This window comes from Leptopilina boulardi, unplaced genomic scaffold (assembly GCF_019393585.1).
Source record: "Leptopilina boulardi isolate dan_hultmark-lab unplaced genomic scaffold, ZJU_Lbou_2.1 LbouV2_325, whole genome shotgun sequence".
Classification (NCBI taxonomy): Eukaryota; Metazoa; Arthropoda; class Insecta; order Hymenoptera; family Figitidae; genus Leptopilina; species Leptopilina boulardi.
In genome coordinates, this window is record NW_026137891.1 from 5,166,966 (window position 1) to 5,194,184 (window position 27,219).

At 25.3% G+C, this 27,219-nt stretch overlaps 5 protein-coding genes across 7 annotated transcripts in view; 1 reads left to right on the top strand and 4 right to left on the bottom strand.

Annotated features, from left to right (window-relative positions):
• The window catches only part of LOC127284564 (major facilitator superfamily domain-containing protein 12-like), a 376,445-nt gene that overhangs the window by 101,463 nt on the left and 247,763 nt on the right, over nucleotides 1-27,219 (bottom strand). The window lies entirely within an intron of this gene.
• LOC127284554 (putative uncharacterized protein DDB_G0271606) lies at nucleotides 268-15,581 on the bottom strand. 2 transcript variants are annotated; one of them, XM_051310048.1, is made up of 10 exons: nucleotides 15,419-15,581; nucleotides 15,201-15,337; nucleotides 7,997-8,251; nucleotides 4,483-4,722; nucleotides 4,199-4,371; nucleotides 3,746-4,040; nucleotides 3,174-3,590; nucleotides 2,260-2,484; nucleotides 1,377-1,611; nucleotides 268-1,144 (listed from the first exon to the last, which is right to left on the bottom strand). In XM_051310048.1, exons 2-10 carry the CDS (start codon nucleotides 15,312-15,314, stop codon nucleotides 1,044-1,046), a joined length of 2,055 nt encoding a protein of 684 aa, XP_051166005.1. In that variant the 5' UTR covers nucleotides 15,315-15,337; nucleotides 15,419-15,581; the 3' UTR covers nucleotides 268-1,043. The 2 variants fall into 2 exon arrangements, with proteins under 2 accessions (XP_051166005.1, XP_051166004.1); XM_051310047.1 differs by having other exon boundaries at nucleotides 15,201-15,566.
• Nucleotides 17,877-19,637, bottom strand: LOC127284581 (uncharacterized). Its single transcript, XM_051310096.1, has 6 exons — nucleotides 19,504-19,637; nucleotides 19,193-19,329; nucleotides 18,700-18,750; nucleotides 18,480-18,582; nucleotides 18,239-18,391; nucleotides 17,877-18,152 (listed from the first exon to the last, which is right to left on the bottom strand). The coding sequence occupies exons 2-6, from the start codon at nucleotides 19,226-19,228 to the stop codon at nucleotides 17,992-17,994; spliced, it is 504 nt and encodes a 167-aa protein (XP_051166053.1). The 5' UTR covers nucleotides 19,229-19,329; nucleotides 19,504-19,637; the 3' UTR covers nucleotides 17,877-17,991.
• LOC127284579 (DNA fragmentation factor subunit alpha-like) lies at nucleotides 19,581-27,206 on the top strand. Of its 2 annotated transcripts, XM_051310093.1 has the most exons (4): nucleotides 19,581-19,792; nucleotides 24,419-24,589; nucleotides 24,702-25,005; nucleotides 25,562-27,206. In XM_051310093.1, the coding sequence occupies exons 2-4, from the start codon at nucleotides 24,421-24,423 to the stop codon at nucleotides 25,680-25,682; spliced, it is 594 nt and encodes a 197-aa protein (XP_051166050.1). In that variant the 5' UTR covers nucleotides 19,581-19,792; nucleotides 24,419-24,420; the 3' UTR covers nucleotides 25,683-27,206. The 2 variants fall into 2 exon arrangements, with proteins under 2 accessions (XP_051166050.1, XP_051166049.1); XM_051310092.1 differs by lacking the exon at nucleotides 19,581-19,792 and having other exon boundaries at nucleotides 24,412-24,589.
• LOC127284571 (D-beta-hydroxybutyrate dehydrogenase, mitochondrial) lies at nucleotides 19,929-23,143 on the bottom strand. The gene is made up of 6 exons (XM_051310080.1): nucleotides 22,820-23,143; nucleotides 21,697-21,780; nucleotides 21,234-21,408; nucleotides 20,802-20,923; nucleotides 20,604-20,708; nucleotides 19,929-20,504 (listed from the first exon to the last, which is right to left on the bottom strand). Exons 1-6 carry the CDS (start codon nucleotides 23,033-23,035, stop codon nucleotides 20,106-20,108), a joined length of 1,101 nt encoding a protein of 366 aa, XP_051166037.1. The 5' UTR covers nucleotides 23,036-23,143; the 3' UTR covers nucleotides 19,929-20,105.

Genomic DNA, 27,219 nt, shown 5'->3' on the forward strand with positions numbered 1-27,219 from the left:
GTATAAAAAATTATAAATACTTCCATGAGGAAGTACAAATGCCATTAAAAAATAATTGAAAAAATAAATATTAAATTTAAAAATTGTGAAATATTAATTTTCAATTATATAATGATAAAATATAAATGTAAATTCATTTTTACTATTATATAATTGAAAAGCAAGTATTAATTTTATTATATTTAATTAAGAAAAATATAATTTACTAATTAAAAGTAAGATTCTTTTTAATTAAAAAATTAGAGGATATCAAGAAATTTAAAGCGCTTATCCATTAACGTATAATTTTATTGAACTAACTTTTCTTGAAAAATATAACAAAAATATTACACAGACGAATCAGTGAAACACAGAAATTGAAAATAAAAATCTATCAACTATTTTATTATGAACATATATATATTATAATGAATGTAACTGATTTTCTTCAACCTTTCTTTGAAACCATTTTTTTCCGCTTATAACGAATTTCCGACTTATATTTTTTAATACGTAATATTATAAAATTTATAGAAGTAATAATGCCAAATGGCTAATATACATAATCCAGACGAAAAAAAAAAATCTCCATAACAGTAGTATAGAGTCAATAAACTTTGTTTTTTTTTTTTTAATAAAATATAGGAATCACAGCATTCTCGCCAAGTCCTATCGTCTGCCTCTTTCATCTTTTTTTATATCACTTTTTTTCACATTTTTTTATCACTTTTTTTTACTACCCCCCTCGATTATATTTTCAGATCACATATCAATTAGTATTTTTTATTCTTTGTTTATATGTTAATGCATATAAAAAGAGTGCAAAATTTTTTTTTTAAATAAGATTTACTTTATTGTAATATATATCCACTCAATTTTTTGTTTTTTTTTTATGCTTTTTAGTTTTTAAACGATAAACTAGTGAGAGTAGAAAGCGAAGGTATATATATGACAATGTTTTGAATAATGCGACTAATAGTAACGACAATTCTTGCACAAAATTGCTTTTACGTGGAAGAAAATTTATATATTTTTTTCTTTTTTTAAAAAAAAAATCGTTGCTTTTAACAATTGCAAGCACAATCACATGAACGGCGCATTCGTTTGTTACGAGGATGAGCAGTAAATTCATCAGGAATTGAACGCACTGATCGTGGTTGAACATCTGAAAAGAAAAAGAAAATTATTTTATTTTAAAAAAATATTATTGTTTAAATTGTTTTTAATAAAACAATAATTTAACATTCTTGTGACAGAAATAACTTAAATATATCAGAATTCATAGAAATTGTAAAGTAACAATGAACAAAAAGTTTTAACTTCCATTTGGATTTTTAATGGAATTAAAAAAAAAAAAATTTAATTAGAAATTCTTTTTTTGGACAAATTTTACTTACAATGAGGACGATTTTCTTCCTGAACATGTTGAAGTTTCTGTGGTGGTTGTGCTTGAAGAAGTGGATGTTCTGGGCGATGTTGTTCTTGTTGTTCATGATTATGTTGTTCATCGTGTTGTTCAGATCCTTGATTATCGGCTACAATAGCTCTAGCTTGAACAGGAATGTCCATTGATTCAACAGCCCTTAAAGGTAGAGAAATTCTCGATACTGGCATTGCACGACCTTCCACAACCTGATAAATTAAATTGTTAATAAAACAATAGTTTTTCATCATTCCAAGAAAATAGTTTTTTTTTATAAAGTGAAAAAAAGTTAGTTTATAAAAATATAATTATAATATAATTAATATAAGAAATAAGAATTATAACAATATAATTCTTTTAGTAGAATTTTTACATTTCTTCTTTTTTTAAATTTTCTTTAAATGCAGAATAATTTTCTTTACGTCCAGAATAATATTCTTTAATTTATTAAAGAAATAGTTTATTTTAAAAAAATTATTTATTTATCATAACTGAAGCTTTCAACTTTATAGTTGCTTTCATTTTTTTTATTGTTAAAAATACGTGGACCATATATTCTCACAGTAGAATAAAGAAGAAATTCACATTATCTGCTCGAACTTTCTTCTTATCTTCTTTTTTAAAATAATTTTTGTTTGAATTCTTTAAAAATATTTTTAAAATACATTTCTATTGCAGAATAATTGTTTTGGATGTAAAGAAAAATTGTTGAAAAATGTATTTTTCGTCTTTTCTTTTTAGTAAAAAAAATTATTCGAATAAACTAAATTATTAAAATTTATTATTATTATTATTTATAATCTAAATTAACTTTTTTTATTTTAAATTTTTATTTTAATTTAAAAAATTGTTTTAACCTGGTGAATCATACGACGAACATCACCGGCAGTTGGAAAACTTCTTTCCATTTCTTCTGAATGATTTTCCTCTTGTTGCTGTTCAGAATTTTCACCATCTCGTGGCGATCTATCTTCCATACTTCCATGTTCCAAAAGATTTTTTAATTGAATTGGAAGTGAAAATGGTCCCAATGAAATTGCACGTACACCTTCTGGGAAGGGTTTGAATTCTTGTTCCTTAGGCTGTGAAAAAAAATTAATTTTAAAATTTAATAATTAAAAAATATTTTATTATATTATTTTTTATTATTTAAATTTGATTATCAGCTTTCTTAATTCTTTCTATAATTTCTTATCTTCTTAACCTTGACCAAGTTTATGTATTGAATGAATAATATACGTGCAATCAAAATATTATTAACTTTTAATTGGATAACAATTTTTTGCAATAATAAACACATATGTATAAATGATTTCTTCTCATGATCATTGACCTCGACTTTGTAATTATCCACTTTCAATCAATGATAAAAAAAAATGTCTTTTCTAGAAAATACATAATAATTACAAACAGAAATAGAATCTTCTTTTAAAGAAGAAAAAAATCCTTTTGCTCGATTCTCAGAGTAATTTATCGATAATTTGTTTTTCTTGTAACTCATTACATATTAAGGATGCTAACAAAGAAAAAAAAAATTAGAAATTACTGTTGATTGTATAGAGGTACAAAGACCTGTTAGATAATAAAATTGTCATTGCTTGTAAATAATTTCTAAGCTTATTTGATGGAATTACATATTTTTTGTTTTCTCTCCTATAAGCACAAGATTTATCATTTATTTATTTTATCATTTAAAAATTGATGAAAGGCATTAAAGAAAGAAGAGAAATTATGAAAGAGAACAAAATTTTTTGCAATTTAGAATATTTACCTCTTGACGAGCTTCTTCGGCAACAGGAACAGGGAAAATTTTCGAATCACCCATAATATGTTGAATAATATTCTTGATCTCCATTGGAACTTGTTGGACGATTCTACGAATTTCTAAGGGAATCCCGTGTAATGGTGATCGTTGTATATCTTGTGGAATTTGAGGGGGTCTTTGGTCAGGTTGCGGTTGCATCATTTGTGGATTCATTCTGTGTTCTGGCATTTGAGATTCCTGAGGATTAGTTGCTGGCGGTGGTGGTGGTGGCACCATTGAATCCCCTTGCTCATTAGCATGATACATTGGTGATGGGAAGTTCATGGCAATAATATGTTCCTGACGTGGCTCTTGTTGGCGTAATGGTCTCATTCCACGTAATGGGAAGTGTCTCAGTTCAATTGGAATTTGACGCATTTCAATCTACAAACAAAATTTCTTTGTTAAATTTATTTAATGATAATTATAATTAATTTTTACTAAATTTATTTACTGCGAAGGTTCTCAACTGAATTTTTATTTAACAAAATTTCTATAATAATTAATTATTTATTAAATAATCTATCATGGCCTCTCACTTGTTCAACAACGGGTTCGTGATGATTCATTGATTGAGCAGGTGGGGACATACGTGGGGGTTTCATTTCCATATTAATATGAGGTAGATTGCGTAGTTCCGGTGGCAAAACTCCGGCTGGAATATGATTAAAGCCTCTGGGATCACTCAATGGAAGTTGTTGCATATCTGGAACTTGATATTGAGTATGAAGTTGGTATTGATGATAACCGGAAGTTGGTTCCTGTTGTTGAACTGGAATTTGAACTGTTCCCAAAGGTACGATGATTGGTGTCATCATTTCTTGGTCTTGTTGTCTGGAAAAATTTTGAAAATTCTGTATATTGGAATTAATTATTCTACTATTAATTAAAATTTAGTATTAATAGTAATTAAAATTAATTCTATAATTAACAGGAATTAAAATTAAATTGAAAAAGTAAATTTGCTTTTTTTCATACAACGAGGAACTCACTCTTGTTGGGGATTTCCAGCTTCGCAAAGAATGGAGACACGTTCTCCACTCACTCTCTGGAATTTTTGAGGATCAGTACTGTTGTCAATATTATTATCTCCATCCATTAATTCGTCAGCTCTTCGGCGTTCAACAACGCAGGAGACTCGACTACGAGCTTGTCGGATGAGACTCTAAATTTAAAATTAATGACGTTAATTTAAATTTGAAATCGGAATTCCTTAAAAGGATAGTTAAATAAATAATAATTCAAGGATAGTTAAAAAAAAATTGAATAAACTTACTCCTGCAATGTCGTCAAGATCGAGTTGAAGGGGAAGTTTTATATGAACTGGAGGCAATTCATCGTCATCATAGTCATCATCCTCATCATCATTATCTTGATCACCATTATCGTTGTCATTCTTTAAATTATTCTCATTTTGTTTTTGAGCTCGAACTTCCTTCACCTCTGATTCACCTTCTTTCTTCGATACTGTTGTCTCTGAGAGAGTTTGCAAATTATTTTTTACATCAATAGAATCCTGAAACGAAAAAACATTAAATTAATTTTAATTCATACTAAAATTAAGAGAATATTTTTTTTCTATTAAAATTTTTTTTTTGAAAAAAAGAAAAACAAATGACTAGAACAAATGTCATGTTCCAGTATCTTGTTATAAATGACAAGTTATTTATTCGAAAGTTTTGTTTGACAAAGTTCATTAAATACTTTCTCTGGTAATATTGTAAAAGAAAAAAATAGTCAAACGAACAAGCACACAATTCTATGTTGTCTTTTCTTAAATATTTAACGAATCAAGCATAATAGGTTTCAATTTACAGAAAAACAAGTATCAAGTTCAGCAAATGTCATTTTAACAAAAGAGAAACTTGAGAAAGTGTCACTTTGTTGAACGCTATATAGTCATTTATCGATTATTCAAATAATTGTCATGCAAACAAAAATGAATTTTGACCAATTTTTCACGCCTTTCTTTAATGTCAGGGAAAAAAAAGAGATTGTAAAATTTCTCCTCATCATTTTCCACAAGTACTCGTTATATTTTTAAAGTCATTTAATATTTATGACAATAACATAATAAATATATATTATTAAATGTAATTTTTCATGAAAAATAAAATAAATTTTCTATAACAAACATTTTTTTATATTTAAAAATTTATAACACAAAAATTAATATTTTTAAAGCAAATTTTAAAAATTAAATTTTTTTAATAATATGCGAATGAAAATAGTTTTAGTTTTGTCTTTTTAGAATTTTCATATGATGGTATGCAGAAACTTACATGATAGACTTGAGTTTTTCACGAGAGATTGTTAAAAGTTCACTTTCACTATCGACCCGATGTCGCGAACAGGAAGACGTTGCTTCGATTACCAATACACGACACGACCTAAAGTTAGCAATATTCACGATACGTCCTGCGGAATTTCTGATAACCGACTTTCATTATTCTAACGCTCTTTGAATTTTAATTATTCAAAAATAAATTTCTAATTCCAAAATATTCGAAATAATAATCATTAGAAATTAAATAATAATTTAATATTTTTTTTATTATATAATAATAGGTAAGATACTTTTTTTTATTGATGAAGTAATTTTGGTTTAAATCTCGCAAGATTTTTTTCAATTACGTTCTTGTGAATATAGAAATAATTTTACTCTCGAAATAAATTATGCAATTTCGTTTAGAAAAAAACTTCTAAATTGAATTACGTTAAACTATTAGATTTTTTTTTTGGAATATACTTTTTTTTCTGTAAAGATTAAATAACCGAAAAAATTTATTTTAAATATAATTTTTGCAAATTTAAATGTACAGTTAATTTTTTATGAAGAGAGAAAATCTTTTGCGAGAACATTCACCTTAGCGCTACGCGTGTACTTATTCTGATGCGTATAATATAATATATGATAATAATTTTCATTACTAAATAAAAAATAGAAAATAAAAATAAATATATCACGATATAACGAAATTCGAAATATTTTTCTTTTTCTCTATATTACTTTCATGTTCGGTTTAACTGTAAATTAGTTTTATTTTCCTTCAATGAAACTTTCACCCTATTAAACATTTCATGAGTGGCAGTTACTGCATACAATATATTATAGTTTCCTCGAATCTTCAGTATATTACTTTTACATGCTTCAATCATTTGAAACTTTAAAGATTAGTCTAGAATTGTGACTTTTGTGATTTCTAATAATCTTCCTGTTAAAAAAAAAGGAACGGGAAAGTTGAATCTAAACTGGATGGATGAATTTTTAGTTCATGTTAATTTCTTCAGAAAAAAATCCAAAAGAAAATAAAATTACATAAAATTTGAGAGAAAAATTTTGTAAATATATATAACACAACTGTTTTTGTCATTTAGAAATTGTTAACATTCCTTATATTGCAAATTGATTGCGCTTAAGAGAAAATAGTTTCTCACTATATACAGGAGATACGTTTCCGTGGTGTTGCTAGTTTTATTATTGCATCACACTTGTCATTGCTTCACGCAGACATTACATTTCCTCTCGTCGAATTATTATTATAATTTTAGTAACAACTTTATGAATTTTATTATATATTCTTTAATATACACTGTTTTTAATTTATCTCTCAATATTTTTTAATTTTCTAAAAAAAGAATTAATTATCATTAAATAAAAAATTAATTATTTGTTAATTTAGAAATTTAATGCAATTAGAGAACATTGTAAGAGATTTTTTTAAAAATATTGTCACTGTTGTGTCTACAAATATATAATTAAGATCCGATCCGCTCTAATTACCATTAATATTGTCTACTAATTAATGACAAGATTTTCTTAACGCACATTAACTTTTTTAATCCTATATGTATGCTCAATTATCGTAATAATCATGTTATGAAAAAGTTCTATCATCGATTTTTTCACACAATGAGAAAACAGGAAAATAGTAAATATACACTTTAGAACAGAACAAAAGAATTATGATAATTAAAAGTATAGTAAACAGAAAATTAGTTATATTTTCTTGACAAAAAAAAATTCTTTTAAAATCACTATTATTTGCCAACCAAAAAAAAAAACGGAGGGGTTTTTTTTTTCTTTACAATTGCTAAACTACTTAATTACTTGGCGTTTCTTTTAAAATTATCCGTTTAAGATTTGACAAAATTACTGACTGTTACTTTCGTCGAAATTATCTTTAAAAATTTGTAATTTTGTTTCATTAATGATAGAATTTTTTTTAATTTCGCATTTTTTAAACAATAAAATATTTTGATTATTTTTTGTTTTGAAATTAAATTCGTCCAATGGAGACTCATAGCCCGAATTACGTAATTTTCGTTACTATGTGGTTCTCCTTGAGCACAGCCTGGTACCACAACAGTTTTGTTTTAAAAAAAAAACTTAATTCCTGTTTGATTGTTGTTTAGTGTTATCCCTATATAATGAACATTAATCATACACTGAATTATGAGATTCTCGTAATTAACTATTTTACATACAAAAGGATTTGGCTATCTTTTTTTTTTTACTTGGCGCGCAAAACTGTACCCTGAAGTGATCAAAGAAGGAATAATAATTTCCGCATAAAAGTAACACAACAGAATTATTATGTGCATGCAAAAGTCATCATTTAAAAAGAAAAAAAAAATTATCAGTAAATAATTATAATTTACAAATTGAAATTTCACAAATAAGGAGATTTAAAAAATATTTAGTAAGAACTCTAAAACTATGGATAAAATTTAGAAAAAATAGTTTACCAAAGAAATTAAAAATCAATTTAAAGAAAAGTGAAATTCACCTGAATGAGAGCTGCGGGTTGAAGATTTTTGAGAAATTCTCCTTGATGTTGGGAATTATAATTTTTTTCATGTAATTTTTGCAAATGTAAAGACGCTTGCATCGCTGCTATGGCTTCTGGAGTGCAAGATGCACGTGCCTGGATCCAGGATGATGCGAGAATAAAACTTCCCAATAGCACTGTCATGGAAATTAATGTTATCGCTGCAATCCTTGCAATTTGCACTGCCGTTGTTTTTCCAGGCCTTATGTATGCCTAAAAAAGAAAATTAATTATATTAAAAACAAAATTCATCAAGGCAATTTATTTTAATTAAAAAAAAAAAAAAAATTATTATTATAAAAATATTAATAATTTTGAAATTTAAAAAGTTTTATAAATAATACTAATAAATGAGTAAACAAAAATAGAGAAACATGTGGAAATTTGCAAAACTGATAAAATTAAGAATTAAAAATTAAGATGAATTCATTATAACGTGAACATTTCCGTCTTGCATAACATTTCAAATGTAAAGCAAGAGTGTTTCCCTTTCGCTGAAATACTTTGATAAAAAAAAATATATATATATAAACCGTTATACATGTAAGAAGCAAAGAAGGACTTATGGAAATTGATAGAATGACTTCCTATAATAATGATCTTATTTTACATGCGAATTTAGAGTAAAATTTATTTACATCACGTTTCTCTATATGCTCAATACCGGAATTAATTTTTCACGCATTTTTGAGCGCATTGGATTTTCACTTGTATATATAAATGCGTTATAGAGAATAATTATATATTCAGTGGATGTGATGCAAATCTCTATTTGATTCACGATCAAAAGGATTCAAACTGAATCGCTTTTCAACAAAAAGGCTTTGTCTAGTGAAAGTTTACATTAAAATAATATTAAATGTAGAATTCTATAAAATTCTATAAAATAAATCATATTGAAAAATAGAAATTTTAATATTTCAAAATGATGTCTTACAATTTTAATTTTTTTTTTTTTATAATTTTTAATTTTTATTTGAGATTATTTCAGAATATTTTATTTGATAAAAGTGAAGGTAAATTAAAATATTTTTTTTTTATGAATTCTTTTACAATAATGGACACGTTTTGCCTTCGGTATATTTCTGATTCATGCATGAGAGTCCACAATCATTTTAATAAGAGTGAAAACGTGTTGTAGAACAATTTAAATTATGATATGGACATGCTTTCTTTTAAAAACAATGGTAAAGAAATATTTCAATTTGTATAAAAACATGATTTTTTTTTTTTAAATCCCAAAAAGATAAAAAATCCTTAATATTTATATAAATTATATGGAACAAACTTCAATTATATATTTTTAAATAATACGGAAAAAAGAATTCTTTGAAATAAAATTATTTTTATCAATTTTAATGTGCTTTTTAAAAACAAACAATAAATTTATAAAAAGATTTATAAAAAAAATATTTTTTAAATTTGAAAAAATAAAAAAAAAAGTATTTTTTGTGAAAGACAAAGATGATAATAAAAAGTTTCGCCTTCTGACTTTAGAAATTGTATATACAAGGTGTTGTAAAAATGCAAATATTCTTTACGCAAAATCATTCTCACGCTATTGAGGGGATCCAGAGTTAATTGCATTGTTATCTCATCAGTCATTCACAACACAAATAGAAATAATACTTTTAACACAGAAACAATATATGATTGTACAGAAATCAGAAACTGGAATATGTGCGAAAAAAAAGTATTGAAACGCTCTAACAGTACCTTGACATTATTATTCGCGGGTGACAACCTCGTGTTAATCATGAGAAGTTATTGAACGTCCTCGATCGACTTTAAAAATTTATTTATTGATATGAGGAAGGAATAAAAGTTATATCAAATTATATTCATCCAAGAAATCTAAAATCACGATTTATTTTATTTACAAAAATAAAAAAAAATTAAAACTAGATAAAGTAGCGATGTCTCGAAAGATATTGTTTTCCTTTTTTTAATTATGTATATGTAAATGTATGCAAATCTTTTTTCATAAACTTAGGTTTTCGAAGATTTCTTTGACGTTCGCAGAACCAAAGAAAGGTAAAAGCGTGGGTACGCATAATAATAATAATAATAAAATAAAGACTTGAAAATTATTTATGATTTATTCTCGTGAAAGGAAGTTTGAAAAAAATGTTTATGGTTTGTCTTAATTAAAAAACTAAAATTATTACAAAAAATTGTAAGACAATTTTTTTAAATTTAATTCCGTTGAAGAAATTTCTTTAAAATACCTATATTTTGAACTATTTAAAAAAAACTAATGGTTATTTAAAATTAAAGAAATACAAATTCTTTTTTGCTGTGGTCAATAAAAAATTTTGCTGCGCCAACAGAATAAGTTTTATCACAATTTTTTTCAATACTAATTAAAATTGTCAGTTTATATTTGTATTTGAAATTAATTATAATTGAAACTACTATTTTTGGAGAAAAAAAAATTCTAAATTTATATATTTTTAATTCAACATGAAATGAATCGTGTAATGAATCCTAAGACTGCAATTAAAATTATAGCAGCCAACAATGACGTGATCCAAAGAAGATGCGAGAATAATTGAATCAAGTTAATTAGACTTCTTAAAGTAAATTGAAGTGTTATTTCTAAAAAGTAATTACTGCATAATTAAAGTAATTATATATATAAGAAATATTGCAATTTAATTCACTTTGAGGATTTTTATTACTCTTCTTCCATAGATCAATAGTTTTCTTTTGAGAAAAATAACTGTTTTATTTTATAATTTATTTAAAATAATATTTTTCCTAAAAGAATAACTTCTTAATGATTTACACGACTGTTTTCTTAAATATAAAATTTGAAATGAAAAGTTGAATTTAAATTTTGATCAATAAAACAGAGCTGTAATTCGTTTTTTTTCCTTTGTGCTTTCTTGGCAATTGAACAAAACTTGCATGAGATGCTGTACAAAGATTCTTAATGACCTCGATGTGGATGAACAACTCCCAGGTGAGAGGCCTCCATAGTAGGTCATCCAAGTTGGAGTTTGTTCATCAACTGACAAAAGTTTACAGGCACTGTGCACATTTGCTACTTTATACAAGATGTCAGTCTTAAAAAAATATGTATATATTAACTCTAGAAGAACTGTCATTTTTTTTTGTAGTGGCTCGAAGACACCTTCTTTAACTGTAGTTGTCATTGTCTAGACCAATTTATAGTCCTCTGCAATCTCTCATAAAAAAGTCTATCTCTAAAAAAAAAACAACAACAGCCTTCAAATATAATGAGTTTGTTTTTGAATCGTGTAAAAAAATTTTTTTTCTTCATACCATTTTTTATTAACGAAATAATTTTCGTGTAAAACTATTTTGGTAAAATTTTGGAAATTATTCTAAAAGAATCAAATTGATATAATAAATTACTACTTAATCTTAAATAATTATTCTATTTAATTAAATTTCACTGTGAAAATAATTCAAACAAATTAATTAAAATAAATGGAAAAGAAAAGAAGATATGTAAAAAATGAATTGCTCCATTGATCGAGATTTAAATTAAATTTTTCATTCTACTTGAGAAAAAAAAGTCGTGTAAATAATTATCAGAAATTGTGAAGTATGTGAGAAAGTTTCTTCTCAGAAAAAATTTATAAGACAATTAAATTATTAATTAAATAATATTAATGAGTGAAAATGATCTCACAAGAAATTTTGTTCAGAATGTGAAAATAAAATAAATAGTAAAATGAAAAAAAAAGTAAAGAATAAAATAATAAATAAAACAATAAGAATTTAAAAATAAAATATAAAGAATTAAATTAAATTGCAAATAATAGTTTCTTGTTTAGAAATTTTGCTATTAAAGAAACTAGACTTTTAAAAGTTCGGGCGTTAAAGTCTCTCGAGACTTCGATGATTATAACTATTTAGATATAGACCTTTCCTCAAAACAAAATGTTTTAAAACAAAAAATATTGTACATTGTTTCAAAAAGTCAAATTTTAGTGTATAGAATAATTTTAGAGTATTTTAAAAAATATATATAAAAAATAAAAATTAGAAAATTTAATTTCTACTAGTGATCTAATTTTTTAAATCAAGATTCTCTTTCGAAAGCATAGATCTTTGCAATTTAAATTAAATTCTCCAAGGCACTTGCAAGAATAGCTCTTGCGTCATCATATATATGAAGACTACTTTTGTAAGTCGACTTTTGCAAGACATTCTTACAGATACATTTTTTCTTTATCTCAAATAAATACTTGAATTGGAATTTTCCATATTTTTAAAAAATAATTTTTTTTTTTTATTTATTATTTTCCCATTTAAGAAAATTTTAATTATTTTGTTTATTACTTTTTTAAATATTTTATTATATTTATTTTATTTTATAATAGAAAAAAAAATGATTGCATTAAATTATTATTTATTATAATTACCAATATTTTTTTAATTTATTAAAATTATATTTATATCAAATATATTAAAATGAATTTAGAAATATTAAATAAAATTAAATATTGAAGAAAACAAAAAAACAATTCAATTATAAACGCAAATTATAGTTTTCACATTTAATTGAAGAATATTATTTTCCATTTAAAAATTATTTCTTCGTACAATTTACTCTGGTTCAACAGATACTATTATGTCTTCGTGACTTATAATCATATAAATTTTTTATCATCAGTTTAAGCGACAGAAAAAGAATGTATTTCCTTGTTTTCACTAAGTAAAGAAAGTCTAGTGGTTTTAAAAAGTTTCTAGTCCTAGTGCGAATATAATCGAATGGTCTATTTATTACGGCAAAAGGACATTATTGTGAAAATTTGATTTAAAAGAAGAATTATTTTTTTGGAAAAATAATTTTTTAATTTTCTGAAATTATTCAATAAATAATTTAATTCCTTTTTTTATTATAATTTTATGTTAAATTATAATATTTTTCTTGAGGTCAAACACCTCAACAAAATGATGAATGCACGATATCGATGTTAACACTTTCTAATATTGACATGCAATCATTTTTAAAAAAAAATTTTCTGTAGGTATACGTATTGTATTGTTTTTATTTGAAAAAATTGCATAAATATATTATGCATAATCGAAATTTATTATTTAATTTTATTAATATTCATTGAAATTTGAAAATACTAACTTAATTCTTACAATTATTATTATTATTATTATTATTATTTTTATTATTTTTTTAAACTATCTTTAAAAGTTTGATAAAAAAAAGTTTTTAATACCCATAATACAATAATTCAATACCCAATTAATAATTTTTGCAAAAATTCGCATTACACAAGCGCCTAATTGCAGCTAATTAACAATTTTAAACGTTCAGTGAATTAAGAAAATAGTTAACAAAGTTCGTAAAAATTAAAACGAATGAAAATTTTAACAGGTCTTATTGTTAAATAACGAAAACCCTGACATCGTTTTACAGAGAATAAGTAATAAAAAAAATAAGGTTACACAAAAAAGATTCAAAAGACAGAAAATAGAAAAATAAAAAAATAAAAATGTACTAAAATGACAATAATAAAATTTTAAAAATGCCAGAGAAAATCTTCAGTAACATATGCAGCTAACGTATAATTAATTGTAAATTGATAATTAAAGATCAATTATGAAAATAACTATTTTAAAAAATTGACAAATATATATGTGAAAGAAAGTGAAGTCTTTTTTTCAGAGACAAACAAAAAATAATAACAGTTCATTTTTGTTGGACAATTCTAGTTCAATGGTGAAAGTTACTATACTAATAATTTGTCGTCGAGCAAATCTTCCATTTGGGTTGCGCACACGTCGAAAGTGTGTTGTATGTAATTAAATTTCTTATCACTAATGCGATAGGAAATTTCAAATTCTAATGAAATAATAATCATTGAGAGTCATTTGTATTATTATTCTTTTTTTTTCTATTGATTTTATAGTTAAATTTAGTGCAAATTTTTGTAAAACATTTTTTTCCAAAATTTATCTTTGTATATAAAAATTAAATTTTGATAGAAGTAAAAATATTATTTTTAAAAGGGGTTGGTACAGTTATACAATACTTCACTAATTCTTTTACAATAACTACAAAACGAACAATTACAACCGGAAATTGTTCTTTCCTCCTGTAATACGTAATCTTCCAATTTACGTAAGATTGAATATATATATATATAAATTCAAGTTATCTTTAAGGGCACTTCATTATGTTATATAAATTGTTTATATAAAATTTAAGGTGGGCATAATTGATAAAATATATTTTAAGATCCTAATAAAAAAATTAATTTAAAACCAGTTTAAAAAAGCAATTATTAAAATTTTGTTATAAAATTAATAATATCGAATTTTTATTTTTATTTATAAATTTAAAGAAATGTTTTATAAAAAACATAAAACCAGTTTTTTTTATAATTTTTCTACACATTTTGCAAGATGTTTACTTTCAAAAAGCTTTCATTTCCCTCTATAAGGATTAATCTCAATTTTAAATCACTGCTTTCGCATAATTATACCTATAAGATTTCTCGATATGCAGTTAAATTTTTTTTTTCTTCAATTGAACACGAATAATCAACTTGACGTTAATATGTGCTTAGCAATTGAGAAAAAAAACCATTTGTTTACATTGTCATTCGCGTTGACGGAATTTTTTTTTTTTTATTTTGCTAATAATGTATTTCATAAAAATTGTAAAAAGAATTTTTTTTTTTGTACTATCGTAATGACAGTCATAAATAGTTAAAGAACGGCACTTGTTACTTTTAAAACTTGGCTATAAGTATTCCGGTCAGTGACCGGAATTGTTTCTCAATTTCCACGAAAGAAAGAGTAGCTACCATTATTACACTTCTTTGACTATATTTATATACAAACTAATTCCGTTAATTATATAATTGTTTATAAAGATAATTAAAAAGAATTTTTAAGGGATTAGAAAATTGTGAGTTTAATTATTGGAATCTTAAAAATAAATGTAATAATAAAACGAATCGAAGGTGAATTCGATTTTTTAAATTATTAATAAAACTATACGAAAAAATAAATAAAATGAAAGTTAATTTAAGTCAATTAAAAATTAACATAATTATTAATAAGTAAAATTATTTATGAAAAAAGAAATGCATTGAGCTAAAAGAAATTCATTTTTTCAAGTTCTTGTATAATTATTCATGCATGAAGGATTTTATTGTCTTACCGGAGGTGGTTCAGTCGTGGAATAAACTTCACTTGGCGCATAATGGCTCGTGGGTGAAATTTTTTCTGATCCCACGGCGACAGTTGCCAAAGAATCCGGCTGGTCCTTCTCCATCCTTACGGAAGAGATTCACCGAACTGAGATTAAAAAAAAAAACGTTTTAACTTCAAAACCAATTGATAACGATTTAATTTTTAAATTAATTATTTTTTGTTTACTAAAACGTGAGTCCGATTTTTTTTCTTGTATACGATCGAAAGAATTTTTACGAAGTTGATTGCCCGACGATTGAACGAGCAGTGAGTGGAGATTGAAACCAGGAACCGCTAGCTTAGAGAGATCCCCTCCTGGTACCACACCTGAAGGTAACCCTTTTGCGGCTCTGAACTTTCTAAACAGCGCCATCGCTTCTTAACTCGCTATTCTTTCTTTCTTCTAAACAAAAATCTTGCAGCTCATGTTTGATTTTAGTTGTTGCCTCGTGATTCTAAATTTTCGGTTACTGAAAAAGTAAATAATATTAGACGAAAAATTACAGAGCCTATAAAAATAAGTTTGTAGAGAAAAGAAATTTTGTTCATTATTTATTTAAAATTTTATTTAGATTTATTAACTTTATAATTAGTAATTATAATAAAATGATTAAAATCATAATAATAAATAAACTAAATTTTTTTTAAATTTCTAACTACAAATTATATTAGTGTAAAAACTAAACATTTTTTTCGTTTTTAAGAAAAAAAAAAGATAAATTATTACAGCTAAAAAAATTAAAACGAAATGAAGACAAAAAATGATTTAAAAAAAGTAAGAGTAAACGATTAGAAGATCATGTCCCAGTAGCACTTGGTAATTTTCTATGAACGACTATATAAATCGATTTATGAATATCATTAAAAGATAGTTTATATAGATAAGTAATTTCTTTTCTCTTTGTTATATACATGAATAATACATGGATTACCATGTGTTTATGAATAAATTAAGTTATATTGTAGGTGACAGAAAAAAATAAAAAAAAAAAATATTCTCGAATGGTGAGAAATCTAAAGATGTTTACCGAGAGTTATCCTATATTGAAGCAACGACCTGAAACTGCTAATCACGTTTTGAAGTTTCCTCTCACTTGAATGTGTTCTTCTCAATCGAATAATAATATGCATATAGGAGATGACTTGAAAATTGAAGTAAAGTTTTCAGGTCAAACAGGTCATACATATATGTGTTGACCAACATTTACCACTTTCTATAATTTCAATTTTAATTATAATAATATTAGAGTACATAAAAGTAATTATGAGGTATATAATGACTGCCCCAAAAACTATTCACTTTGTTAATATGAAAATTCAATATTAAAATTAGAAACTTAGTTTCATTACATCTCATTCGAGTTTGTTTAAAAAGTACTTAATATTAGTAGATATTATATCTTATAAAACGACTATAATTATATTTATTATTTTTAACTAATTAAATTCGATACATTTATAACTGTAAATTATATTGTTTAATTAATTTATAATTATTATAAATGTATTATTATAATAATAAATTATTATTAGTATTTTCCAAATTAAATTTTGTTAGTTTTAAATTCTTATATTTTATTTACTTAAATCTTATATGAATTCACAAACTACTAAAATTCTGCATAGTAATGAGTTACCATTAACAATAATTGTAAATAAAAATATATTAATGAACAAATAATTAAAAAAAAAACTGATTTAATGAAAAAAATTGTTCATTGAATTTCAAATGATAAAGAAACATTTTAAGAGAAATTGTCATGATCATAAACCATATTTTAAATTGAATGTCTTGCGAATCTTGTTCTGGGCTCTTTATGGTATTGCTGAGAGAACTTCCGTACATTATACGATTGCAAGTTCATATATATAAAACTAATAGAGAAAGTGTCTCAAGTTGTACACATTTTATTCTTTATAATAAAAATTAATATATTTAAATTGATTAAATTTAAAAAACGTTTAGGTTTTTGAATTTTTAATTAAATATTTTATAATGAAAACTCGTTGTCTAATAATTTAATATGATTAATTTTTAGATAGACTTAGTCTATTACTTAAATTACTATAAAATATAATTGAAAAAAAATTAATTTTATTTAATAATTTAGTATTATGACTCACCTTCGTCTTCCAAGATCAAAATTGGCTGTCTTTGCCATCCTTTCCCGCACTGAAATTACACCCGCGGGTAAAACTCTCTATTCCACCCGCTGTAGCCTCTATAACGCTCTCTTCATCTCACCTTTAAGTTTCTTTTCTATATAAACAAATACATTTTACCTTTATATCGAAATCACTTTTTCACATCCCTTGCTGACACTAAAAATATGAAATTTTTTGTTTAAAACAGATTTATCACATTAGAATCTGCTAATTTCGTAAATTATTAAAAATTGTTGATTATATATATACTTATGTCGTTACTTGTTAATTCCCGCTTTCTCCAAGACATAGTCAAATGTAAAGAAACATTAATATTTAATTTTCAACTTTAAAGATTTTCCTTCATTTGCGACTATTAATGTAAATGACTTGAAAAGTTCAATAAATTTTTATTACAACTATCTTTGAACTATTAATTATTTTGAAATTTCTTAATTTTTTTGATGTTCTGTTGAAATGAATATTCTTGAAGTTTGATTTATAAACTCAAAAATCTAACTTTTATTTTGTTTTAACATTTTAATATAACAATGCATTCTTTTTTTTTAAAGACAAGTTCCTATTTTCTATTATTTATGCAAAATACAAATTTTTCAAAAATTTCTATTGAAAGTAGAATTTTTAAAGTACTTTTTAAACTTTCTTCCTTTCTTATATCTATTATTATAGTTTGCTCTACAATTGGCAGCGTTTGCATAAAATCCTTCACTATACTCTATTCCCAAGTTGTAAAAATATTGAAATGTCAGCATGTCTGAAAATGTAGAAATTTTAAATTATAAAAATAGAATAGAATTTTAATAAAAATAATAACTTGAAGTATAAAGAATTTTTTTTTACCAGTAAACGGCAAATCAGCACAATATTTATCTAAGCTTGGAAGTGCACGAAAATTCACATACTGCACATTTGGCATTGTTTGATTGAAATTATTAAGATGTTGACAGTAAGCACAGGTACTTGGTGGAATCTCCATTACTGGTGGTAAATAGACTAAAATAAAAAAAATTTTAATTATATTACAAATGAATTATTGCATTTTAAACAAGAAAAATTAAAGCAATATTTAAAAAATATTTACTTAATTGTGGAATGGCACAATTTAATCTTTGAAGTTCTTCCGGAATGAAGATTGTAGAATTCAAAAGCCCTGAATTTTGTTCAATCATAAAAGACTGCTCTTGCTGAAAAATACATCATATTTCAATAATTAGAAAAATTAAATTTCTATTAATAAATACAATAAAAAGTTTAAAATTAAATTAATTAATATTATAATTATTAAATGTAATTTTACTAACCCTTTGGATGAAAAGTTCAGAATTTTCTGGAATTGTTACCATTGGTTCAATCTAGAAAGTTTAATTGAAAATCAATTTATTATAAAATAAATAGAAAAAGGGAAAAATATTTATTGATACTACTTTAAGAGTTGAATGTATCAAGAAAGATTTTTCTATAAAAACAATGGAAATTATTTTTGTCAACCATTTTTGTTTCTAATGACCACGTGCACAAAAAGACGCTTTCGAACTTTATCAAATTTCCATACGATTCGACATTTTAAAAAAACTCTTAATACTGATAGTGTTTTAATAGAAAATTAGTTTTATAAATTATTTTCTCAATGTAGGTAAATAGAAGCTAAAATATGCAAAAAAAAGAGGTTAATTTTTGCCATAAAGCGATACATTGTGCAGGATGAACAAAAAAACAAAATTTGGTATAAAATTCAATAATTTTTATTTTTTAATTACTTGTTAGATTGAAATAAATTCGTATGGATTAACTCACCAATTTCTTCAGCATTATATCTTGCTCTATCTTCATATTCAATTTCGAATATCTGTCACCGAAAACGGTTGAAATGACAATGACCTCTTCATTGTTTAGCTCAACCAATGAAGGGGCAGGAAGATCTGAATAAAAAACTACTTAACCAATCAGAATACACTTAAATAAAGTTCCAAATTTAATAAATAAATCATTATGTAATTATATTAAAAAGAAAGTATAATTTAAATTTATTGCAATTATTAAGATAATCAATATTCACTAAATTATTTGTTTTTTTAAAAATAAAAATATAGTCACTAGAATGTTACCACAAATTGCCAACTTTAATTTTAAAGAATGTTAGGGTTGGCAGTACTGCAATAAAGCTGGAGCCACATAACCTCACTTTGTGGTGTTTGTTTTCAAATGTCAAATCAAATTTGTTTTTAATTGTTTTGCATCTATTTAAATAGTAAAAAACTAAGAACACTCGAAAACAATCAAAGAATTATAAATTTGATAACAATTTATTGCATTAGGTGTTGAATTGTGTGGAAAGTTATTAGTGACTGCGCTTTTTCATCTTTTAATAGTCTACAAAGCCTATAAACAAATAAGGTAAATTTTTATCCTTTGCTTTATGAAAATATATTCAATTTAAATTATTAAATATATTTTATTATGTTATTAATTAAATAGTTAAAGAATTCATAATACCTACAATTCTAGGTTAGGTTAGCTAAAAACAATAGTATTGAATTAAATCCCCGTTTTTATTGAATATCTTTCGATTCTTGTATAAATTTTCGTTTTCATAAAAGAAAATATCTCACCTGAGAAGATCTTAAAAGTGTAATTATTAACAGCAATTATAACATTTTGAATTCGATAAAATTAGCATATAACAATGTAAATTGAATCAACAGTCCATTTAATTTGTATATAATATATCATAAACTGATCTTGGTAAATGATCACTAAGTAAAGCTTGTATTCTTTCTTTACGGGACACTGGTGTGTACCTTTTCATTGGAAATGTTTTAGTTATTCCATCTGTCAATGCACGTGTAACGGGCATTAAATCAGCTTCAGGTCCTTTTGTATATTTTTCAAGTGCCAACATTTCCTTTTGAAATAATGTTTTGCCATATTCTTTTCGTGTTTGTGGTTCTAATTGTGTCCACATATCTCTTGCTTGTTCTAATATCATTGCATTGTCCTTTAACCACACGTTTCCTGATACATATTCGCCAGTTTCAACAATAACGACATCGACACCCCATCGGCGCATTTCCAATCTCAAGCAACTTCCCCAAGCTTCTATTGCAGCCTAGAAAAAAAATTTTATTAAGATTTCTTCAAATGAAATTATAATTATGAATTATTGCTCCTTTTTTTTAATTAGCTTTTTTTTTTTTAATGAACTCACTTTGACAGCACAATGAATTCCTCTGACTGCACTTGGGATTCGAGCCAAAAGGCTACCGACCAGCACAATGCGACCTTTTGATCTTCTTACGAGAGGTAGAAAAACCTATGAAAAAAAAGATTGAGGAAGCAAAATTTAAATTTGAAATCGATTATATTCAAATGTGAAAGATTTGAATATGAGGAAAATATAATTTGCCTGAGTTAATCTTGACACGCCATTGACGTTTATATCCATGCTTCTTTTTAAAACTGAAGTTGGAATCCATTCGCATTCTCCGAGAGTTACCCAAGTATCGGCATGTACTAAAGCCCACAGTCCTTTGTAAAAATAATTTAAAAATTCATTAACTTTGTGTTATTCCGATGCTTAAGTACACAACGTTTATGGTCAACGATTAGAAATCAATTTTTATTTAACACGAAAAATTTTGTGTGAAATATGAAATTGTTTACCTAAAAAAATATTTTTTTAAAATTTCTTGATTAATAAAAATTATAAGAAATATTTTTCAGGCAAAAAATTATAGAATTTTTCATTATAAAAAAATTATTTTTTTAAAAATCGTGTATCATAAACGTTGCTTCGTGTGTTATTTAAAACAAAATTGTAATTAATTATGAAAAATACCTGGTGATCCATCAGGTAGATTTTCATTTACATATAAAAATGTTGAATGAATATCATGTTCACTAGTAACATCCAATTGTAAAATGTGTAATCTTCCTGAAGATTCTTCTTTTAATTTTTGTGCTGCTTCCTCATTTTCCGCTTTATTCGAAAATCCCGCAAATACTGTAAATCCCTTTAAAATGATATACAAGAGTTTTATATTTTCATTATTATAAAGAAACTAAGTTGAATATTTTTCTTTTTATGTTTATTTAATATACTCGAGAAAAGTAGAAATTTATTTTCAATTTCTATTAAAAATTAATATTAAAGAAATTATTATTTTTTAAAAACAAAAAAAAAAATTTAATACTAATTTTAATGAATTAAATTTTAACTTAAAAGTTATACTAATAGACAAATTTTCATTTTTTCTATTTTTTTTCAAAAACCATTGTTTGAAGGAAAAAAGGAAATTTACCAATTCATCTAATTTTCTGGCTAATGCGGATCCAACTCTCGCATCACATCCGGTAATTAATACTGCTTTTCCTGCTGCTGATACCTGCACACAAAGAATATTAACGGATTATTTATATATATAGAAAACTTTTAAAGTAGCTTTAGCTGTAAAAATATCTCAAATCTCTATTCTTTTTTTTGCTTAGCTTCTGTTCTCCAGGGAGGTTTTCTTTTAAAACATGAACAATGATAATGCACTGAAAGGGAAAATGGTGCACTTTATGGTATACTTTATTATTTAGTGGTTTTTTTTTCAATTTAGTCATCTTGTTGGAAACCTTGAACTTTGCGACACGTGTGAGGGAAATCAATAGGACATTTAGGAAACTGAGGTCCATGAAATTATTCACTTTGAATTAAAAACCTCCGCAGTTTCATCGATTTCTTTATAAGTGATTAATTATCCAGTAACATTTCGAGAAATACGTATTCCTATATACATTTCATTTTATTTAGAATTTGACAGTGATGGAAATTTATTTTCTAATTTTTATTTTTCGAGGAATTTTATTTCAATTGAAAAATTGTTGAATTATGTATTATTATTGAATTGCGGAGAAGAATAATAAAGCTAAAACTTCCAAAGCAAATTAATATTCAATATTATACAATTATGTTTTGTTGAATAATTTTCTTGAAGAAAGTTCAATTCCTTATTGTTATGCATTTTATTAATAAAAATGTTGAGTTTAAAAATAGAAAGCTCGTTCTCCTGGTATTGTTATAAAAAAAGGTCAGAGGTCCGACATAGAAGCTTTTAATCAGATCACTGCACGGACTTGCAAGCCTTTGATATTTTCAGTGACAGTCGAGATGATAACATTATCAAAGGCTTTAGAGTTGAATTTGTTTTTTTTGTGAATTTTCACTAATTAAAGATTTTCAAAGGAACCAATAAATGCATACTGTTTTGACAGTTCTAATTTAATTTGTTTTCACGGAAAGGAGGCATTGAAAATTTCATACCTCCGCTATTAATACATACATTCAACCTTCAACTAGAATTATTCCAAGTTTATGAAATTTCTGGGAAAAAAATTTTTTTTTTTTCTAAATAAAAAAAAATCACAATCAACACTCACCTTGAGATTGTGGTAGAACAAGGTGAAACTAATGGATATAACCAAAAATAATAGAAAAAGCACAAAACTAGAAGTTTGCGAGATGCCAAATGTATTTAATACTGTCGCTAAAATGACAGCAATCGCATGTGAAAAAGCAATAGGTAATAAACATCTTTCAGCCAATTCCCACGATTGACTATCATCTTTTTCTAAATCCGAATTCACTGAAGGCATTTTTTTTTGTCCTAATAGAATTATTTGAAAAATTTTGATCCAATCATTCAATTATTAGTTTAGGCTCGCCTAAGGAGCCACAAGAGCTGACTTTAAACTGAGCTAACTTTAAACTAAAAAGTGTCTAGTCTTGTTAATCTAAATTTAACCACACACTGCTCTCTCACTGCCTTAACCCTGTGAATCTCGATAAAACTGTCTCACCTGTTTAGAAATAAAACATGAATGAAAGTCATAGTACAAGATAAACAAACAAATAAAGAGAGTTCACAAACAACTTTTCTCATAATTAATTATCTATTTTACGAGCCACTAATTTAATATAAAAACGGGAAAATAATCTCAAAAACATTTTTTTTTTCTGTATTTCTTTGTAAATAAAATTATTTTCTAAACATTTTTCGCTGGCAGAAAATTATATTCAAATTAAATTGAATTAAAAGTCAAATTTAAAAATATATTTATTAGTGAAAAAATATAACTTAAAAAAATTAATTTTACTTTTGTAATAATTAAATTAATTTAAAAAAATAGTCATTTTTTCTACTCGAGAATTAATATTTTCCATTGTTTCTAATTTTTTTTCCTTTTGTTAAATAAAATTGTAAAAAAAAAAAAACATTAAAAAGAAAGTTTGCTCGCAGTTCTAAAATTAGAATCTTGAATAATCTTGGGGATCTTAAAAAATTGAATTGGTAGTGGGGTAGGTTATTGATTTCTGTCTGGTGCCATGTTGGGAGGGTTCACTGTTAGGGGTGTCTAGTGTCTGTATATACGCAGCGGTTAACAGAGTGTATAAATAGAAGGGGTAGTTGCACCATTGACCCAGTGTTGGTTTGTCACACAAACAGTTCGCTCCTCTAGTTTTAATCACCAAAGCCTTCCTTCTCTCATTTTTTTTTATCTTCAAATTGCGAACAAAACAAAAAAAAAATAATAATCTTGTTAAACTCGTTATAAGATCCCCGCCGGTTAATTCAAAAACCTCGGAAAAAAAGAAAGATAAATCCCAATCACTGCCCTTTTAAAGTACCATTTTTGTTATATACATACCAAATTTTTTATATCCAAAACAAAAGTACGTAAATGCCTGTTAAGTGCTTCCAAAAATCCCAAAAGCGATCCTTAATATTGTGCCATTAAATTGCCACTTGTTTTTTTGACATAAAACACTGTGCTCAATTGAACTCTTTCAATGTGCATCGAAAGTCGAATTTTTAAGTCTGTGAATATTAAAAACACAAGGCTGTTAACGTATTCGTCTAAAAATTTCGTCGAAATTATTGTCTTAAGGAATTGAATATATATTGTATAGATTTTACGGAATTCTTGATATTACATATATATTTTCATTAACGACAAGTATTCTCATTGTCATGGCAGAAATGTCAGTGATGCCTCATGGATCGGGGAATCCTTACAAAATTGTCGATCATGCGAGAGAACGTAGAAAAGGAATCACAGCATCCTCCCTTGAGGAATTAACCAATACTGCACGAAGTCGACTTGCTCTTCCAGATGATGGGCAACTCACTATTGTTTTGGAACAGGACGGTGAGTTATAATTTTGTATTTCAATTTGCAAATTGGGTTTTTAATTATAAAATTTAAAGAATTTAAAATTCGTTTAAAAAAAGGAAGAATAAATAGAATTATTTTTTTTAAGGTACGGAAATTGATGATGAGGAATACTTTGCGACATTGGAAAAAAATACAAGTTTAATGGTACTACATGGAGATCAAAAGTGGATGGCAATTGGAGGGAATCCTACCTCACGTTATATTGTCGTGGATGATGTAGATCATGCTGAAGGTTCAAGAGGTGATTCGAGAAGACGTCGATCGCCTTTGGAACCTTTGGTCTCATCACTTCATGGTGATCCAACACACATCTCACTTCTTGGTGGACATGATTTAGAAATGCTCAGCGATATGGATCCCGACAGTTTGGCTGATATTATTCCTGACAAGTAAAAAAAATATATATAATTTTTTTCCATTTTAAAATCATCTGTTCAAATTACCAAAAAGAGTTTTTTTTACAGAACGTATGAATATTCGCTAAAAATTATTAATTTGAATTTCTATCTAAAAAGTAGAATTAAATTATTTTACCAAACTTTCATAAAATTCGAATTTTCATTTAACAGAAATAAAATAGAATTTTTATTCAAATTCTTTAATTGAATTTCTACTTATTCGATTCTAAAAAGAAATTCGATTTTTTTAAATTCTATCGGAAATTCAAAATATTTTAGGAAATATTCATTCGTCCCTTATTTTATAATTCCTAATTATAAAGTATAAAAATATAAATAAATTTAATAATATAAGAAGATGATATCGATCATTCCGAGTCAAGGAATTCGAGTCCTTGACTCGGAATGATCGATATCATCTTCTTATATTATTAAATATTACTGAGTGATGGAATCAAAAATTTTATTATAAATAAATTTAATTTTTTGTAATTCCTCTATGAAATTTAATGAGAAATAAAAAGCAAAAAAAAAATTAAAATTACAGATTATTCCTGGAGCAATTGAAAGAGGCGTCAGGAAGATTTTTGGTCGAGAAACGACAAGCTCAGGAGTCGATGGCTCTTCTTCAAATGTATGCAACTGGAGGTGAGATGGAGAGAGCGTAGGCCATGTGGGGGGTCGGCGCCCTCACTATAGCCAACATGTATCGCGTGCGACGTCGAATATTTTACAAAGGTCGTCAATTGCAGCAAACATTTATTCTCTTTTGGAATTGAGCCGACTCACAGGAAAAAAAAAACAAACAAAACAGAAAAGAAAAAAAATGTTTTAGACGAAGAAAAACACTCTATATGTATTTTCTCGTCAAACGAACTTGATAAAATCATAATCGAACAACTTTCTGATTCAATATTTGATTCATATTAAAAAAAAAAAAAAAATCATTCATTGTTCGGAAAATACTTTTTACAAAAAGGTCATTGTTGAATCATGAAAATTGAGAAAAGACCTACTTGTTATTTGTCAAAGTACACAGAACTTGACTCTAAAGTACTTGCCTTTATTTACTTAAATGTCAAAAGTCCTAATTTTAATAAATGAAGACCTATGGCTAAAAGTACATATGTAAACTCTATCTCTCTATTAAAAACAGAAAAAAAGGATATAAAAATTAAGAATAAAACTAGAATTACATGTTTAGAAAAAAAGGTATTTAAGTTATATGATTGCAAATAGTGTGCAATTGAATAATAACTGGAACGCATGTATATTTCTCAAAAATTAGTTTGATGTTTTAATTAAAAATTTATATTATCGAATTAATTACACAACTTGTGGGTAATGTTTGACTAATATAAATTTCACTAAAATAACATTGATATCAAACGAATTTTTTTTTTTTTTGAAATAATAAGAGAAAATATTCATGCGTCTCTAATTACTGTGTATATTTATAGTATGCAGTTCAACATACGGAATTGCTTCAAAATTCAGTACAGAATAATAATAATTAAACTACGATGTATTATATTATGTGAAAAAGAAATAATCATTATTATAGAAGAAGGCATTCCGTTGCAATATTGTATCATATCAGTGTGAGCACAAAATTTCTTTAATTCTATATAAAAAAAAAACTAAAAATTTCATTTTTAATGAATTCACTTCGTTATATAATATAGGTAATTTAGAATGTACGTTTTTATTTATTATTTCAACGAAGTTTTCAAGAAATAATTAAAGACTGAATTTATATAGGAAAATTTGCATCCCATTTTTAGATCACCAATTCACTGTGCACATTAGTAATATTTACGAAAGAAAAAAAAACAAATAAAGAAAACCACGAACAATATCAGACCTTTGATACCTAACAGTTATGCGTTTGATAAAAAAAAAATCTTCTAGAAAAAAAAAATGGAACAAAAGAAAAGGCTTTTAGAGAATAATCATTCAAGTTTCCCTAAAAATTCAGAATATTTCTTTTTCTTTGTAAGATAGACTTGTTTAAAAATTATAAATTTTGTTAATTTAATGAAAATATTTAAATAAAATTGAAAAGTTTATTGCTCAAGTTAAAAATATTTCTAATAAATGAAATTCTGCTTTTTAGATATATTTATTTGTTAATCAATTGTATATTCTTTTTTTTATTATTTAATAAAATATTTATTTGACTTTTTATTATTTATATATTGTTAT

Bases quoted from the DNA above. Each gene is read 5' to 3' on its own strand.
- LOC127284554 (XM_051310048.1), bottom strand. From the start codon at position 15,314: ATGGAGAAGGACCAGCCGGATTCTTTGGCAACTGTCGCCGTGGGATCA. The intron at 4,723-7,996 runs GTGAATTTCACT...TTTTCGTTTCAG, and splicing joins AACCCGCAGCTCTCATTCAG to GATTCTATTGATGTAAAAAA. The intron at 1,145-1,376 runs GTAAGTAAAATT...TTTTCTTTTCAG, and splicing joins GGAAGAAAATCGTCCTCATT to ATGTTCAACCACGATCAGTG.
- LOC127284581 (XM_051310096.1), bottom strand. From the start codon at position 19,228: ATGAAGATAGAGCAAGATATAATGCTGAAGAAATTG. The intron at 18,751-19,192 runs GTGAGTTAATCC...TAAACTTTCTAG, and splicing joins ATATAATGCTGAAGAAATTG to ATTGAACCAATGGTAACAAT. The intron at 18,153-18,238 runs GTAAAAAAAAAT...CTACATTTTCAG, and splicing joins TGCTGATTTGCCGTTTACTG to ACATGCTGACATTTCAATAT.
- LOC127284571 (XM_051310080.1), bottom strand. From the start codon at position 23,035: ATGCCTTCAGTGAATTCGGATTTAGAAAAAGATGATAGTCAATCGTGG. The intron at 21,781-22,819 runs GTGAGTGTTGAT...CTTTGTGTGCAG, and splicing joins TGTTCTACCACAATCTCAAG to GTATCAGCAGCAGGAAAAGC. The intron at 20,709-20,801 runs GCAAATTATATT...TTTTTTTCATAG, and splicing joins GCGTGTCAAGATTAACTCAG to GTTTTTCTACCTCTCGTAAG.
- LOC127284579 (XM_051310092.1), top strand. From the start codon at position 24,412: ATGGCAGAAATGTCAGTGATGCCTCATGGATCGGGGAATCCTTACAAA. The intron at 24,590-24,701 runs GTGAGTTATAAT...ATTTTTTTTAAG, and splicing joins TATTGTTTTGGAACAGGACG to GTACGGAAATTGATGATGAG. The intron at 25,006-25,561 runs GTAAAAAAAATA...TTAAAATTACAG, and splicing joins GCTGATATTATTCCTGACAA to ATTATTCCTGGAGCAATTGA.